Source organism: Heterodontus francisci, chromosome 7 (assembly GCF_036365525.1).
Source record: "Heterodontus francisci isolate sHetFra1 chromosome 7, sHetFra1.hap1, whole genome shotgun sequence".
NCBI lineage: Eukaryota > Metazoa > Chordata > Chondrichthyes > Heterodontiformes > Heterodontidae > Heterodontus > Heterodontus francisci.
Window position 1 is genome coordinate 53,225,237 of NC_090377.1, and position 18,331 is coordinate 53,243,567.

At 42.4% G+C, this 18,331-nt stretch overlaps 1 protein-coding gene across 1 annotated transcript in view; it reads right to left on the reverse strand.

Moving 5' to 3' along the window:
• Window positions 1-2,636: 2,636 nt before the first annotated feature.
• LOC137371989 (xin actin-binding repeat-containing protein 2-like) overlaps window positions 2,637-18,331 on the reverse strand; it is a 129,165-nt gene continuing 113,470 nt past the window's right edge. Inside the window, exons 11-12 of the mRNA XM_068035206.1 lie at window positions 13,473-13,606; window positions 2,637-2,725 (exon numbers count right to left, since the gene is read on the reverse strand). Coding sequence (XP_067891307.1) covers window positions 13,512-13,606 — 95 coding nt within the window. The 3' untranslated portion in view covers window positions 2,637-2,725; window positions 13,473-13,511. The remainder of the gene's footprint in view (window positions 2,726-13,472; window positions 13,607-18,331) is intronic.

An 18,331-nucleotide genomic window follows, 5' to 3' on the forward strand; every position in this document is an offset into this window, starting at 1 on the left:
TCCATCACTTGCCTGGAGCTTCTGCTTTGTGATTTCACATGTGCGTTCCCTTTTGCTTCAGTATTCTCATAGATTCATTTACGGCTCAGAAGGAGGTCATTCGACCCATTGGGTCCATGCCAGCTCTCCATGGAGCTATGCAGTCCATCCCACTCCCTGGCTCGATCCCCATTGCCCTCTGGCCTTTCTTTCCCTTCTCCTTCATTTATGCCTTGGCCAAGACTGCCAATATGCTCAGTGCATTTTCAACATTTCAAACATTGTAAAAAAATTCTCCCATTCAATGCCGCCAATTACTTTTAAATGATAGCATCTCTTTAAATTTCAGCTGCTGCTCTATTTTGTGCTCTCCGCATTTGGACGGCTCAAAGCAAAATCTAGGGAAGGAGCTTGTTATAATTATGATATGACATGACTTGGAGAGTTGTAGTAAGTGCACATTTCACTATCATTGCTGGAGCTGTTGGCCAATCCTAGTTTCACTAAGCTGTGTTCAGAAAATAGGAGCTTATCTATATTACTTTTCTGAAAAATTAAATCAAAGTAATGTCATTTTTGTGTTATTTCAAATGACTAGAAAAATCAAGGACACTGTATGAATATAGATTTTTTTATTATGCATAAAACAGCCACAAAAGCATGGTTACAATTTACTAGTGAAGAGCTGAAAGAAGTATATAGAAGCAGAAACAAGCAACATTTAAGTGAACTGTTATCAACTAGATTTAAACTTGAAAGTGTATAATCTAGAAGCAGCTAAATGATTTGTGGCTTCTTTACATTGAGTATTTTAGATGTATGTGTATCGATTAGAAAGAAATTAACATAAAATTGTACCAATTATGAGCAACAGCTCTATCAATAAAATAACCATAATTCGTCCTCTGCACGCCAGGTGCTTTACTCAAATTTAAAATGGTTTGTACAGCAAGAGATAAGCTTATCAAACAACCTTAAAAACAATAGAATGGTAGAATATAAAATGAGCATAAGGCCTGTCTATTCCCATTGTTGTACTAAAAATGTAACATGATGCATCACTCCATGAATTTGTATACTGAAATCGCATAATAAAGCATAACATTTTTAAAAAAGTATTTATTTTAAAATGTTATTCAAGACTTAATCTACGAAATAACCAAAATCAAAATGAATGTATCAGACATGAATACATTTTCAAAAATCAATCCACAGTGTTACTTAAAACCTTATTTTTTCTTATTCATCTTCATCATAGCATCTGTTTCTCTTGATTTGTTCTTCAATTGTAAGTAGAAGAGGCTCTTTTTTAAAAAGGCTGGTATTGGAAAATGGTTCCATCACATCTCCTGAGCCAAGAATGTCATAAGGCAGTTTGTTACCCCCCAATTCATTTGTATCAACTTCAGTAGCCAGAAAGTCACAAAATAAAGTATAATCCTTTTGGTTACTAAGACACTGCATTCTTGAAGACTCTGTCGGACTGAGGCCAAGAAAGTCATCTTCTTCTGAATTCTGATCAACAGATGAGATGTGATATTCAGCATCATTTGGCTTACCATTTCTACCATATAGAATTTCATCCAGAGATTTTGTACCTGTCTTTTCAGATTGTTTTAATGGTTTCAAGCAGCTCTCTCCAAATGAGTCATTGGATAAATTAGCAGTATCAGCATCTTTTTTAGAACTAGATACCAACTGTTTACTATCAAAGAAATCTGAAAAGGTTACATCAATTTGACTGACTTGATCTGTTGAAATGTTATCACTTAATTCTTCTGTTAAGATTTGATTACATGGTTGTGTGAATTGATTCAACATTGCCTGATCTGGGAGGAAATCGATTATTGGAGATTCTTCAATTGAGTCATGAATTTGCAGAAAAGCTATTTGTTGCACAGCCCCATTATTGTTGTTATTGGAATTTAAGTTTTCAAGATAATTTTCACTTTCTTTATCACTGACAACCAAGGATTTCAATGTCTCTTCAGGCTCAGCCAATTTTCCTTCAAAGTCTTTTGGATCCTTTGTCTCGACTTCATTAAACACCTTACTTGTTCCATTAACACATACTTCATTTATATTGTTTCCATCATTCAGTTCCACTTCCACATTCTCTTTACCATCCACTTCAAACTGTACCTCATCATCTTCTTTCTCAATATTTTCATAATTGGAATGCTCATTATACAAGATGCTTTCTGCTTTTTCCACAGTTTTGATTTGTGGTTGCAGAGTGCTGACTAATGATTCTGTAGGCTCTTCACACTCATTTACTTTAGAATTCAATGTTTGTTGACTAGAACCTTCTGGAGGCCATTTTGGTTTTGTCACTTTCACTTCCTCTTCAATACTGAAAGTTTTCTTATTTGCATCAATGGAAGGTGGCCAATTGATATTTAATCTATTTCTGTCTGTGGCCTTCTTGATCTGATCAGGCGAGTTTTTCAATTGTTCCTCTGTATTCCTGTTCTGTTGCTCTACATCATGTGCATCAACCAACTGATCAAATTTATTGCTGATGGTTTTCTCTTCTTCCAAAATCTCCATTGTGCTGCAATCTGTAGTTGTCTTATTTCCTGGAGAAATTTTATTAACAGAGAAGTTGCTTTGACTGTTATTTATCCGGCTGCCTTTGTAAGGTGTGTGTCCAAAACCTTCATCATAGTTGCCTTTGGATTTGAAAAGCTGCTTAAAATGAGGTTTGCAGTACATTTGTCCATGGAGGGATGCATAATTTCCAAGACTTGTGAAAATAAGAAGCACAGTTTAACATCCTAAAGACACTTTATTGGCACATGTCATTAAATATCTTAAGTCAAATAGTTGTCCTATTCTGCTTGTCTGTGACTTTGCTTGTTCTAACCTAATGCACATAACACAATTTTTTAAAAATCATAGCTTCTTTTAATTGTCTCAGAGTTCAGTTAAATTATATAAACTAGACCAAGACTAGTTAGTGTGATATTGCAGCATTAATATATGAAGATGAATGAAAATTACCTGACTGTTTTGGCACATCGAGCTGAATTTTCAGGTCCTGCCAAGGGCAGGAAAGGAGACGATGGTAAAGGCCTGCTCAGGGCACAAAAACAAACCCGACCCGAACCCAACAGAACCACATCGGACCTGAGCCCAACCCGAGTCCCTCCATTTTTTTCCCGCACCCGACCCGACCTGAGCCTGGCCCGACCTGACCCGAGCCGAGCCCAACCTGACCACAGGAATGTTCCCTTTACCTACCTTGCGACTCCCAATCTGCAGGAAGCTGCAGCATGAGCGTGATGACATCATAGAGATGCTCACTCGCTCACTGCGCAGGTTCAGAGTTTCCCTCTTTGATGTCCTGGACTCCCAGCTCAGGTAGGTTTTTTACTTTTAACACTTCTTGCTGCGTGTGTCCGACCCGGATCCGGACCCGGACCCAGCCCGAACTGGGCCTGACCCGACCCAGACCCGGCCCGACCCGAGCCCGAAAGCCGGACCTGGAAGAGCGACCCAACCCAAACCCGATACGTGACGTTGGGTTTGGGTTGGGTAGTAGGCCTTTAGACGATGATACCACCACTGGCCGGCGTGCCGGTTTCCTGACACGTTCTTGGTGCCAGCTATATTCACCAGGCTAGGAAGAGGGTGGGATTGCAATCCCACCACATCCCACATTTTTAAGGTCAATTAAGGAGGGCTCAATAAGAGCTCGTTAATGGGGGTGTGTGTTGAGAGTTTTACGAGAGAGCGCTGTCTAGGACAGACCAGGTGAAGGGAGGCGTGCACAGACTGCAGAGCCAATCATGGCACCTCTGCCCCAGGGAATTACCCCAGACCCATAAAAGTTTAAACGGTGCAGATTCAGACTTGGCCATTCACAAAAGGTTGCCTTTGGTGCTGCACAGGCCCTGGGGAGAGTGGGCAGCAAGCAGTGCGGGGGGAGGGTTATTGGGGGGGGGGTGTCATCACCTTGGGCTCACGGTAGCAGAAGAGTGGGGTCAAGGACAATTGGGAAACCAGCTGACCACAAGGAAGGCAGAATCTGTCAATGGGGAATGGGGCCATGACTCTCAGATTTTGGGCCCAGTAGCAATAAGGAGCAACACCCTCTGCAAGAAGGGCAAAGCCCTGGGCATCAGGAGGGCAGGGGAGAGGAACGAGGGGCAGGAAGAACATGGAGGCCATACGCTCCTCATAGGATTTGCCGCCAAAGAGGGAGATACCTGGAGATGACTGAGACCCAGTGCCGTAGGAGATTGCGACTTTCCAGGCACATGGTCACAGACATTTGTTCCCTTTGTCATCTCGCATCTCACAGCGCGGGTTCCCATGCCTGCCAATGGCCATCAAAGTCACAATGGTGCTGACCATCTTCACCTCTGGCTGCTCCCAGTGATCAGTTGCAGACTGCCTCTTGCAGATCACAAATGCCCTATTTGCCTGATGGACAATGCATTCATTTCACGACAGATGAGGCCTCGCAGGCACAAAAGGCATTGGATTTTGCCACCACTGTTGGATTTCCTCAGGTGGAGGGCATGAATTATTGCACCCATGTGCTCATCAAGGCACCCAGCGACTGCCCAGTCAGATTCATCAAGAGGAAGGGCTTCCACTCCCTCAACGTCCAACTGGTCTGTGACCACAACAAGAACTTCCTCCATGTGTGTTCTCGCTTTCCTGGCAGCTGCCATGACTCCTTCATCCCCCGGCAGTCCAGGTGGCCGCAGATCTTCACTCCAACCCCCAAAGTTCTGTGGATGGATCCCGGGGACAAGGGATATCCTTCAAACAGATGGCTACTTACCCCTCTATGGGAGCTCCAGACAGAAGCACAGAAGCAATACAGTCAATGCCACCTGCTCATTAGGACAACCATTGACCCGGCCATCGGTCTTTTCAAAATGTATTTCCTGTGCATGGACATGTTTAGTGGCACCCTCTAATACAATCCTGCAAGGATCTCGCTCATTGTGGTGATCTGCTGCACCCTCCATAACATGGCCCTCCAGAGAGGTGTGGACCTTGAGAATGGTGAGGTCACGGAACCAGATAGAACATCGGAGGAAGAGGAGGCATAGGAGGTGAGAGAAGAGGAGGAAGCAGAGGGGGAGACGCAGAACACCGAGGTTCCCGGCCACACAAGGAGGTAGCCGGGCAGGGTGCGGGGTGCGAAGTTCTCATCAGGATGCCATGAATGTCAGGAATAATTTGATTCAGGGATGTTTCAACTGAGTCCCACTGAAGGATGAAGGGCATGGTAGGGAAGTCAGCGTGAGATGCCTGTGCTAACACATCCATTCCAGATGCAGCCTGAAACATCTAATCATTAACCACTAATGAAGATGCACATCTATCCAGAGCCTTTTCCCTCACTGTGGAGGAACTCTTGATCTCCTCCACCATCTTATAACACTTTTCTTGGCACACTAGCAATAAAAGGAGTCTCATTATTTATACAGTGATAAGAAAGGGAAACAATGCACAGAGACAGAAGAAGACACCCAAGTGACCTACTCGGTGCTCTGCACGCCATGATAGCCTCCGTGCTCAGCCACTGTTATGCGGTGCTCTCCTTGTGACCTTGGTGGAAGTGGAGGCAGCCCGCTCACTTGTGTCTGCTTGCAGCTGAGATACATGTGGTGGTCGACGGAGCGGCAGCCTCCGTCATTGGCTCTGCTGCACAGAGGCTCCCACTGTCAGAGAAGCCAAGGAGGCCGAGGACAATAAAGGTGCCCCATGAGAGGTGGAACCCTCATCCTCCTTTGTGACATCCTCAGCCCTTGGCGGACGCACCGGATGCCTGAAGAGGGACACCATTCAGGACGCAACTGGCATCTACTCCAAACATCTCTGCGCCACCAGCGCCACTGACCAGTCCAGGCTACACAGTGTGGCATGCATCCTGTGAATATCAGTTCGCATTTCCTGCATGTGCTCCAAGTGCTGCATGTGGCTCTCCAAGAGATTGGCCACTGTCTCAGTGGAGGAGCTCATGTGCTCATAGCCCTGAGTCATGGTGGTGCACTTGAGCTGGATGGACTCATCTATTCTCTGCCCATGACCCTACACTATGTCAGGGAACTGTGGCATGTGGGAGCACATGTGAGAGCAGGAGAACAGCATGAACCTGATCCCAAACATTCAGGAGTGATAGCAGGTAGGTGATTGGTGAGTATTAGGTTTTTTTTTAAAAACTAGGGCAGTAGTTTAAACTAGGACCAGGAAACTGTTAAAGTACTGTATTAAATTTATAGCTTAACTAGTTAAACTAATTAATAAGATTTCAATCGGGATAAGTATAACAGTAAGGAAATTTGTATTAAGAGCATTTGCACAGAACAGGTCTAGAGGCATGAAATAAAATTAATAGTTTATACAAGGTAGTAACTAGATTCTAAAAGAGGGAACAGAGATTTTTTCTTAGATCTTGGATGGGCAGTTGGAATCTGTTGCTTTCAAATCCTGCACATTTTCAGGATACGTCATGTGAATTGGGGACCATGTGTGAAGGAAGTGTCTGCAGTTACTTGAACTTGAGCTCAGGATTTCCAAGCCTAAGGAGCAGCTGGAGACACTGCAGAGCATCAGGGTGGATGAGAGTTTCCTGGTTTGTGCATTCCAGGAGGTGGTCACCACGCATGCAGTGAGAGTTCAGGATAGTAGATGGGTGGCAATCCAGAAGAGTAGGAAGAGGTAGGTTGTGCAGGAATCTTCAGGGCGTGTACTACTCTGAAACTGAGTATTTGAGATTGCTGGGATGGACGACACCTTGAAGGTGATGGCACCAATGGGCAAGGGACTGCACAAGAGGGAATAGCAAAGATTAGAAATGCAGTCATTATAGGAGATTCTATAGTTAGGGGACAGGCACTTTTGTAACTGTCATTGTGAGTTCCACATCATTATGTTGCCTCCCTGGTGCTAGGGTAAAGGTCATCACAGAGAGGGTGCAGAATATTCTGTAGGGGACAGGAGTGAGCCAGAAGTTGTGGTACTCATCAGTACCAACGACATAGAGAGAGCAGGTATAGCAGTCTCACAGTCAGAATTTCAGGAGTTAGGGAAGAAGTTAAAAACTAGGATCTTGAAGATGATAATCTCTACATTACTCCCAGTGTCACATGATAACAAGAGTAGCAATAGGAAGATAGGGAGGATCAATGCATGGCTTAAAGCATAGTGCAGGAGGGAGGGTTAAAGATTCTTGGGGCATTGGGACCAGTTCTAGGGCAGGGTGCATCTATTCAAAAGGGATGTGTTGCACCTCAACAGGATGGGACCAATGTCCTCAAGGGGAGGTTCACTAGTGTGATTGGGGAAGGCTTAAACTAAATTGGCAGGGAGATGGGCAAAGGCATAGGAATAAAGGAGTGAGAGTGCTCAATAGTACTACAGAAGGAAGTAGTACCATATTGGATAGGAGCAGACTATGAAGGACTACAAAGAATACAAAGACAGGTTTACAAAGTATGTATTGAAAAACACAAAGCGTGGTGAATAAGGTTTGTGAGCTACAAACACAAAGGCACGTGCGAATATGAAGCAGTGGCAATTACGGAAACATGGCTTAAAATGGTGAGGACCAGACGCTTAATATTCAAGGATACAAAGTGTTCAGGAAAGATAGGGAAGGAGAAAAGGAGGTGGGGTATCAATACTGATTCGGCAAGACACTGCAGTGTTGGAAAGGGAAGATGTCCTTGAAGGGCCAAACATAGAATCCATTTGGTTAGAGTTGAGAAGCATAAAGGATAAAGGCTACTGGGGGTATTCTATAGGACTCCAAATAGTAACACAAAGAAAGAGAGAGATATCGAGAAGCAGGGAAATCACTAAGATGTGCAAGAACAATAGAGTGGTGATCTTGGGGGACTTTAATTACCGAAATAGTGATTGGGATAATGCGAGAGTAAAGAATAAGGAAAGGGAGAAATTTCTGAACTGCATTCAGGAAAAGTTCCTTGACCAATATGTTCTCTGTCCAACCAGGAAGGAGGCATTGCTGGATCTGGTGCTGGGGAATGAAGTGAGCCAAATGGACCAAGTTTCTCTGGGGGAGCACTTGGGTAAGAGTGATCATTGTATCTTAAGGTTTAGATTAGTAATGGAGAAAAGCAAGGAACAATCTGAAGTAGAACTTCTAAATTGAAGAGGGCTAACTTCAACAGGATGAGAGGGGATCTAGCCAGGGTAAAATAGAACCAAAGATTTGACAGGAAAAACTGTAACAGAACAATGGATGACCTTTAAGGAGATGATGTTTCAGGTACAGGTTAGGTAAATTCTAACAAGGACGAAAGATAAGGGAATCCAAACCAGGGCTCCTTCATGAGGAGGATAGAGCAAATGAGGAAACAAAAAAAGAGGGTGCATGATGCGTGTCAGGTGAATTCTTCAAACGAGAACCAGGCCAAATAAAAGAAATTGCGGGGGAAGTGAAGAGGAAATTAAGACTGGCAAAGAGAGAATATGAGAATAGAATGACAGTTAACATAAAAAGGAACCTAAAAATCTTCTACTGGCATGCAAATAGTAAGCGGGTAGTAAGAGGTGCAGTATGGCCTGCAGGACAAAGAGGATGATATATACTTAGAGGCATAGGGAAATGCTAGAATACTTAATAAGTTCTTTTTATCGGTGTTTACTACATAAGAGGATGCTGACAAGATATTGATAGAAGCAGAGGCTTTGACCAAGTCTTTTGTATCTGTCTTCTCAGTAGAAGAAACAAAAAGTATCCCAAGAATAGTAGAAAATGAGGAGGCAAAAGGGAGGGAGGAACGTAAAACATCACTATCGCTAGAGAAAAAGTAATGGGAATATTAATGGGACCAAAAGCGGACAAGTCCCCTAAACCTGATGGCCTGTATCCTCAGGCCTTAAAGGAAGTGGCTGCAGAGATAGTGGATGCATTGGCTGTAATCTTCCAAAATTCCCTAGATTCTGGAAAGGTCCCAGTGGATTGGAAAACTGCAAATGTAACACCTCTGTTCAAGAAAGGAGGGAGACAGAAAGCAGGAAACGATAGGCCAGTTAGCCTAATGTCTGTCATTGGGAAAATGCCAGAATCCATTATTAAAGAGGTAGTAGCGGGACATCTATAAAATCAAAATACAAACAGGCAGAGTTAACATGGCTTTGTGAAAGGGAAATTGTGTTTGACAAATTTATTAGAGTTCTTTGAGGATGTAACAAGTAGGGTGGATGAAGGGGACCCAGTAGATGTAGTGTATTTGGATTTCCAAAAGGCATTCAATAAGGTGGCATATAAAATTTTACTACACAAGATAAGATCTCATGATTTTGGGGGTGATACATCAGCATGGATGGCTAACTAACAGGAAACAGAGTAAGGATAAATGGGTCTTTTTCAGTATGGCAAACTGTAACTAGTGGAGTACCACAAGGATCTGATTGGCTGGCAGCTGTCGAAGGGCGGGATTTCTGTTGATAGGGTCCTAAATCCTATGGAAGGCCTGCCGCTGACCACTTAAGTGCCTGATTGGCACTAAATTCAGCAGGCCTTCTGGAAAACAGGCAACATGGGGATCTTGGCGTTGTTTCCCCAACGTTGAGACCCCTGCCACCAGCATAAGATTCCTCCCATAATGTGAGAAAAAGTGAAGGAGAAAAGCAGAATATTATTTAAATGGAAAGATACGGCAGAATGCTGTAGTACAGAGGGTGTCCTTGTACATAAATCATAAAAAGTCAGCATGCAGAGACAGCAAGTAATTAGGAGTGCAAATGAGATGTTGGTCTTTATTGCAAGGGAGATGGAGTATAAAAGTAAGGAAGTCTTGCTACAACTGTACAGGGCACTGGTGAGACTGCACCTACAGTACTATGTACAGTTTTGGTCACCTTATTTAAGGAGGAACATATATACATTGGAAATAGTTCAGAGAAGGTTCACTAGGCTGATTCCTGGGATGAGGGGTTTGTCCTATGAGGAAAGGTTGAGCAGGTTGGGCCTATACTCATGGGAGTTTAGAAGATTGAGATCTTATTGATGCTTATAAGATTCTGAGGGGGCTTAACAGAATAGATGCTGAGAGGATGTTTCCCCTCGTGGGGAATCCAGAACTAAGGGGCACAGTTTCAAATTAAGGAGTCTCCCATTTAAAGATGGAGATAAGGAGGAATTTCTTCTCTCAGAGAGTAGTTAGTGTTTGTAATTCTATTCCCCAGTGAGCAGTGGAGGCTGAGTCACTGAATATATTCAAGGCTGAGTTAGACAGATTTTTGATTGACAAGGGAGTAAAGTGTTATGGAGGCAAGCAGGAAGGTGGAGTTCAGGCCACAATCAGATCAGCCATGATCTTATTGAATAGTGGAGTAAGCCCGAGCGACTGAATGGCCTACTCCTGCTCCTATTTTCTTATGAGATGGTAGAGGCAATAGCTGGGGTTAAAATTGATAGCAAGGATGTACTCGAAAGGCTTACTATGCTTGTCCAGAAGGCTTGCATTCCAGGTTGCAAAAGAAAGTGGGAGTGGAGATAATGGAAGGGCTTGCCATAATCTTCCAATCTTGCCTAGATACAGGGATATGACTGCCAGAGTGGAAAATGTGACACCCTTGTTTAAGAAAGGGTGGAAAGACATTCCTAGTATCTACAGGCCGGTAAGTTTAACATCAGTGGTGGATAAGGTTTGCAAAACAATAATCAGGACAAAAATTAGCACAAACTTGGAGAGGTTTGAGTTAATTAAGGAGGGCCAACATGGATTTATAAAAGGAAGATTGTATTTGACTAAGCTAATTGAATTTTTTGTTGAAGTAACAGAGAAGGTTAATGAAGGAATGCAGTGAACGTTGTCTATATGGATTTTAAGAAAGCCTTTGACAAAGTACCACATAAAAGGGTGACTAACAAAACTGAAGCTCATTTAATAGGAGGGTCAGTGTCAGCTTGGATAAAATATTGGTTTAAGGATAGAAAACAGCGAGTCATGGTAAATGGGTTTTTTTTAGACTGGAGGATGGTGGAGTGGTGTTCCACAAGAATCAGTGCTAGGACCACTGCTTTATATATATATGACTTGAATATTGGAATACAGAGTGAAATTTAAAAATTTGCTGATAATACCAAACTTGAAGGTGTGGCAGACAGTGAGGATGCAACAGGACATAGATAGGCTAACAGAATGGGCAGACAATAGGCAGATGGAATTTAATACAGAGAAGTGTAAGGTGCTACACTATGGCAGAAGGGATAGGGAGAGGCAGTATATAGGTAATGGCACTGTTCTAAAGAGTGTGCAGGGCAGAGGAATCTGGGGGTTCATGTGCATGGATCTTTGACAATGGCAGGACACATTGACAGTGTGGTTAGCAAAGCATATGGGCTTCATAATAGAGGCATTGAGTACAAATGCAGGAAGCTGTGTGTTTATAAACCTCTTGTTGGGCCACAACTTGAGTATTGTGTCCAGTTCTGGTCACCACACTTTAGGAAGGATGTGAGGGTCCTTGAGAAGGTGCAGAGGAGATTTACCGTAATGGCTGCATGGATGAGGGAATTTAATACAAGGTTAGGATGGAGAAGCTGGGGTTGTTCTCCTTGGAACAAAGGAGATTGAGGGGAGATTTGATAAAGCTGTGTAAGGTTATAGCAGCTTTAAATCAGGTAGACGAAGAAAAGCTGTTCCCATTAGCTGATGGCACAAAGACTACGGGACACAGATTTAAGGATTTGGGCAAGCGATGCAGAGGGGATGTGAGGAAAAACTTCTTTACACAGTGATTGGTAAAGACCTGGAGCTCACTGCCTATGAGGATGGTGGAAGCAAAGAAGATGAATGATTTCAAAATGAAATTGGATGTGGAGGAAAATAAATTTGCAGGGCTACGAGGATTAAGCAGGGAAATGGGATTGATTGGATTGTTCTGCAGAGAACTGGCATGGACTCGATGGGCCGAATGGCCTCATTCTGTGCTGTAATGACTCTATGACTCTATGACATCTCCTGCTGCTGTTCTAGGTCGAGCCTCCTTTCTTGTGACTCCTGAGGTCCTACATCTCTGCTCAGCTGAGCACTGCCCACTGGTGCCATGCTCCTCACCCAGTGACACACTCCGTAACCGCACATAAGGACCCACTGAGGTGAGAGTATCTGTGCTGGTGGATGGTACACTTGTAAGGTGTGATGGTGCTTTTTCTGTATCTCACTGTTGCTCTTGTGCCGCTGTTTATAAGGGAGAAGGTCTCTCTGGATAGACGCCTGTACCTGTGGGAGACATAAGGAAAGATCATGATCGCTAGCCTCACAGAGCAGTGCTGAGGCTTCCCAGGGCAATTCAGTTTTTGGCATGCTGTCAGATGTGGGAGAGTGTAGTGCACCCCGTTAATGAATGCATTGCCCTCTGTAATCACCATCTCCACCATGAATGCCCATTTTGCCAGGGCTGACTTCCTCCTGATCAATGATCCTAACTATTTCCATCACTCCACCTTACATGGGTGTTATCACTTGAATGCAGGGGCCAACACCTCCCATTTAGGCCTTTTCCCACACATTGTGTGCCCACTTCTCTTGCAAGGACAAAAGAGAGCGAGATAAGGCACTGCTGTCCTATATGGTCAATGTCACCTGCTACTGTTCATGAGGAGCTGCATGTCTTAGTGGTGACAGGTCCTCAGCAGCACTATGGCTCTGACCCATTCTGAGGGAGTATCATTAAGTATCCTGGGCACGCACTCCTCCCATGTTCAGGGCAGAATACACCCAGGGACTCCTCAGCAGGTAAAACTGCTGGAGGGTGAACCATCAGGGACTTGCCCTGAGGGTTGGGGATGGCACTCACCTTGCCAGAGCATATGAGGCAATTGAACCATTTCTGGCATTGGATCCAGGATCTCCAGGTGACACTTCTGCCGCTCACAATTGCAGCGATGTCCTGCCAGGCCTATGTGCGGGTGGCATCCTCCTGCTACCCTCCGGGAAGAGGATCTCCCTCCTCTCCTGCACTGCTTCCAACATAGCTTCAAGGTCTGCATCAAAGAAATGAGGAGCAGCCCTGCTCCAGATTCCAGGCCTCTGGCTCTCCTGGAACATCTTGGAGTTAACAACAATAGCTGCCATAGTCTGTTAAAATTGCGCCTTCACTTGAACAGTCCTGCCTCCATTCCAGCCCCCGCAGCCACTAATTGGATGGTAAACTCTTAAAGGGGCACCCCCGTGGATATCATTCATCATTTCTGTTTCCCATTGGGGGCGGGTTCACAACCCGGAAACCGTCCCAGCTTACATTACCTGCCCCCAACTTGAAAATTCAGCCCATCTTGTTTCCTCAAAAAGGGTAATGTCAAACACTAATCTCAAAATCTATCTATCAACAAATACTGTAAAAACATTATTATGCCTACTTTGAAGCACTAATCCTGAAAAAATTATATTTAACATATTGTGGAGTAGATACTATAATTCTATGAAATGTAAGAAATAGATACTATAATTTTTTAAGGAACTTACTTGTACATTTGAAATATCTCCTACCTTAATTTATTGTTACAGTGGTGGCAACGGAAACAGGACTTATGAAAGATTTGCTTGTCTGCTGTCAGACTTTCCATGGGATATACTATCTTTCGGCAAATTGCGCAGGTCTCCCTGGAAAGAACCTGTATTTTCTAAGACAACAAAAAACATGTTACAATGGCTCTTACCTCTTCTTTCTAATTCTGTATTCTTTTTGAAATGGTGTTAGTTTATATGTCCAATAATTAAATACTGTTGCATCCATACAAAAATCTATTGAACCTTTCCAGTGAACATCTCAAAGGTAAAAATTGTAAAATTTGGATTTTATTCCTTTGATTAAAATATTTAGTAATAAGAATGTTAAGATGTTATGAAAAAGATTCCAAATTTTATTAACGTAGAAAGTAAGAATTCAACATTGATTTTTTATCCTATTTTACTCGTAAGTGCAATTATTTATTAATTATTACTCTGAAAATACCCAATCCTTTTGTGATTTTCACAGAAATTATCCATAGTCAGAAATATTAATATCTGAATAAGAATTCAGTTAAATATAATATTGTCAGTTAAATGTAATTGCACTCAAGTTAGTGAAAATTGTAATATTGAAATGCAATCAACAATCTTGTTCTGTTCTTACAAAAGTCATGAGAATATCATAGGGACTATTTTATTCTCCTATACATCTGGTAAATGCGCAGTTTCCAAGTGCAAAGGAGAGTGAAAAGGCATGTGGAGCCTTTGACACAGATTTTGGACAGCAAGTAGAAGACCCCACATTTGTTGACCATTAGCACTTCTACAGACCTCTTAAGCCACCATCCTAATCCTAGGTGCAGAACCCTGCCAAAATCTGCAGAAACACTGGGGCAATACTTCTCATCATATCCCAGGAATCCAAGCAGGTTCAAGTCACAACAGGTGGAGTCCGCCTTACCTGAACTGCACCCAAAGTGGGTGGGGTGGGCGGGGGGGGGGGGGGGGATGGTGAGGAAGGGAGGAGGAAACAGGGGATGTAAAATTCAGTTCCATATATTTTGAAGTTTAGTACTGGCCAGATGGTTTAGAGTTTTTATTTCCCCTTCTGAACATTCCTACGTTCATATATGGTGGTGCAAGAATTGTGAACTGTCATGCAATTAGTGATCTAAAATTAGTTTTGAACAGTTGGGCAATTATCTGCAATTTATCGTTATTGTCAATAAAAGTAAATTTGTGCAGCAAATAAATGTGAAGCAAAAATGAGTTATGGTCATGCTTCACCCATTGCATAGTCAGTGAACAGAAAATCTAGCTAATGTTTCTAACTTAATACCAACATTAGATTGCAAGATGTAGGCAGTAGCTTTTAAAATCTCATTGTATTTTATCGATTATTCACCTTGTAAAAGATCTGTATTTTCCTAAAATATAGTATCAAGACCTTCGAAAATATTTCTTAGTTATGAATTAAACCAATGTACTGTATTGCCAACAACAGATCAATCTTGCGTTCTCAGAGTAGATCATAACATGGAAGTATGTTTCATATGCACACAGACCTGGAAATTCCTGGGTCCCCAATGCAGTGACATAAGTGCAGTGAGGTTGGAACTATGCTAGTCAATATTGGAGGAGGCTGACCTAGTGAGAAATCCTGGGATCAGCAAATTTAAATAATATTGTCAGGATAAAGGCCGTTATCCTTCCAGCAAGGATTCCAACATACCAGGGACCCGAGAAAATTTGGGAAGGGCGAAGCAAAGACACAACTGTATTTAAAGGATTGAGCAGGCTCTTGGAAGTGGAAGTAAAATGGTTGGAGCTAAAGAAAGAAATAATTTACATTTATATAGCACCTTTCATGACCAAAGGATTTCCCCAAGCACTTTACAACCAATGAAATACTTTTGAAGTGTGTCACTGTTTTCCTGTAAGGCAACAAGGCAGTCAACTTGCAAGCAACAGAAATGCGATACATGACCAGATTTTAAAAAAAAATTATGTTGGTTTAAGGATAAATATCAGCTAGCATACTAGAGTGGGAAGGGAACTCCCCTGCTCTTCTTCAATTAGTATCATAGCATATTTTGCACACACCTCTGAGGGCCAACGGGCCTCAGTATAATGTTGTATCTGAAAGACAACACCTCTGACAGTGCAGGGTTCTCTCAGTACTGCACTGAACTATCAGCCTAGATTACACTCAAGTTCTGGACTGTGGTTTGAATCTACAACCTTCTGACTCAGGGATGAGCGTATTCCAACTGAGTCAAAGCTGATAACTAAAGAAAAAAGATGAGCATGTAACTTTTCTGAGGTTGCTGACACACATCAGAGAACAGAGGGATGTCATTTTTGGATTATCAAGGAAGAAGCAATCATAGGCAGCAGCACCTGCCATGTGGAAATTTGCAACTGTTGGCTGTAAGTGGGTCCTCCACAAGCCAAAGCAGCCCTTTGCAGTGTCAGAAGAAGTTTAGTGTCCTCACTATACCTGCAAAGGTTTGAGTGTTTTCTTATGAATAACAAGCCAGATAACTGATACACAGAGAAGCTCATGGATATTCCCAAGAATAGTCAGGCATTCCCCTTTAGAGTGTCATATGGCATCATAGTGCTTGACCCAGAAGCAACGTCACTCAGCAATACTCATATTAAGCATCTCACATCCTGTAATACATGCTAGCACACTGAAGTCTCTCTTGGTTTCTTACATCTATCATTACTATCATCAATTCTACAAATCCTGACTGGTTGTGACTCCTGGATCTAGAGACTGCAACAGCTAATTTACACAATATATTTATCCTGCAGGCGAAGATAGAATACCATGCCAGGGAACACCAATCCACAAGAGGAGAATATGTCAATGTCTGGATGCAATGTCCATAATTAGTTTTCACTTTGGCTTGACAGGTAGGGATAAAGATGTGGGAATTTCTGGGCCTATGGTGTGTTCATGAGAACATACACTTCTTATTTTTAATGCTTCTAAGTCTTCTTCAATCTCTTTAATGTTCATTAGTTTCACTAAAAGATCCACAAAGCAGCTGATTAAGAAAGAATACTGCTCAAGCGTACCAAAGTTAACAATACTGTGCAGAATGTAGGAGAAGACATCCTGAGAGTGAGTGATCTTTCCCCCCAATACCTACAGAGTCCCAAGACATAGCCAAAAGTCTCCACAAGTAAACTTAGTTGTGCTATGTCCCTTTAACCAAGTACTTCTGCTCAAAAAAAAAAACAGTGGAAAACAATTTCAAGGACAGATAGGAAGATGGAAGTCAGAATTTAAGATGAATGATGTCATCCCATCCTAACAGTGGCGCAGTGGTTAGCACCGCAGCCTCACAGCTCCAGGGACCCGAGTTCGATTCTGGGTTCTGCCTGTGTGGAGTTTGCAAGTTCTCCCTGTGTCTGCGTGGGTTTCCTCCGGGTGCTCCGGTTTCCTCCCACAAGCAAAAAGACTTGCAGGTTGGTAGGTAAATTGGCCATTATAAATTGTCACTAGTATAGGTAGGTGGTAGGGAAATATAGGGGCAGGTGGGGATGATTGGTAGGAATGTGGGATTAGTGTAGGATTAGCATAAATGGGTGGTTGATGGTCGGCACAGACTCGGTGGGCCGAAGGGCCTGTTTCAGTGCTGTATATCTAATCTAATCTAATCAACTCTGTCATTTATATGTGGCTGGCACTGAGACAGTAAACACTTCTTCAATGCTCCCTGCAACTGAATGGAATTTATGTCAGCACATTTCTTTATTAGAACCTCAGCATACGTTGGTTCGATCAGAAATTCTTGGCTTCACAAAAGTGTAATTGCAGACTTATGCCTTCCCCTAGCTCAGAAATTTTCGGAACCATTCTCTGGAAATTTCATCTGGTGTTCTCCCAATTTTTGGTGGAGATTTTGGATCTATCTGGAGTTTCAGCCAATTGTCCATTGATGTTACAGTGGCCAAGTGGGTGAACCTCTGAAAAGTTTCCTGGAAAATATGTTTACATCAATAGATTTACAGGCATTAAGTGCCTCAACAGGAGGACTATTCCTCAACCATTCGAACTTTAGCCCAACCTACAATTGCTAAATTTGCCAGCTGATAATCAGCTTCTTTCAACTTATTCTATATTTTCCCCCCTGTCAGCATAGCACTTAAGAACCCAAGGAACAAAAAGAGGCCATTCAATCTAAGCCCATTCTTTGATACTAACCAACTCATCCCAAGAAAATATTCCTCAAAAACTGAACAAAACACTTCTAAATTTATACTGTAGACTATTCATTTCTGGCCTTTCTCAGGACCAAATTCATATGGTTCCAGCTGTTCAGAATCCATCATGTTCCATGGAGCATTTGATCACCTCTATCTATATTAACTCTCAAACCTGTTCTTAACTGGATGCTTATCCAATTTTTTCAAAGGTGTTAATTGATACTGCATTAACTACTTTAGCTTCTGACTCGATACCTAAAGTGATAATTTTACAAAATTTGCACCCCTCATGTGAACCTTTGCCTACGAGGAGAACATTTTGGGAATTCAAGCATGTATTCCCTGTGATTTTCTGTCCAGCTAATTCACAAAATTAACCCTGACAAATCCACTATTCTGTGAAAAAATAATAACTTTTATACTTGTTTTGGGTTGTTAATTTTATATTTATGCCATCTGTCACTTACAGTTAAATAATCATCTTGCTATTTTTATTCTCCAACTTCGTCAAGAATTTAATGTCATGTACCCCCTTAAACTGTGCACCTCTAATTAAAATAACCTTGTTCTTCTCAGTGCAGTTTTCTTTCAGGTCAAACTCCTCACATTTTCATTCCTCTCCATCTTTGTTGGCTATTTTTTACTCACCATTCTGCCTTTATTGTACAAACCTC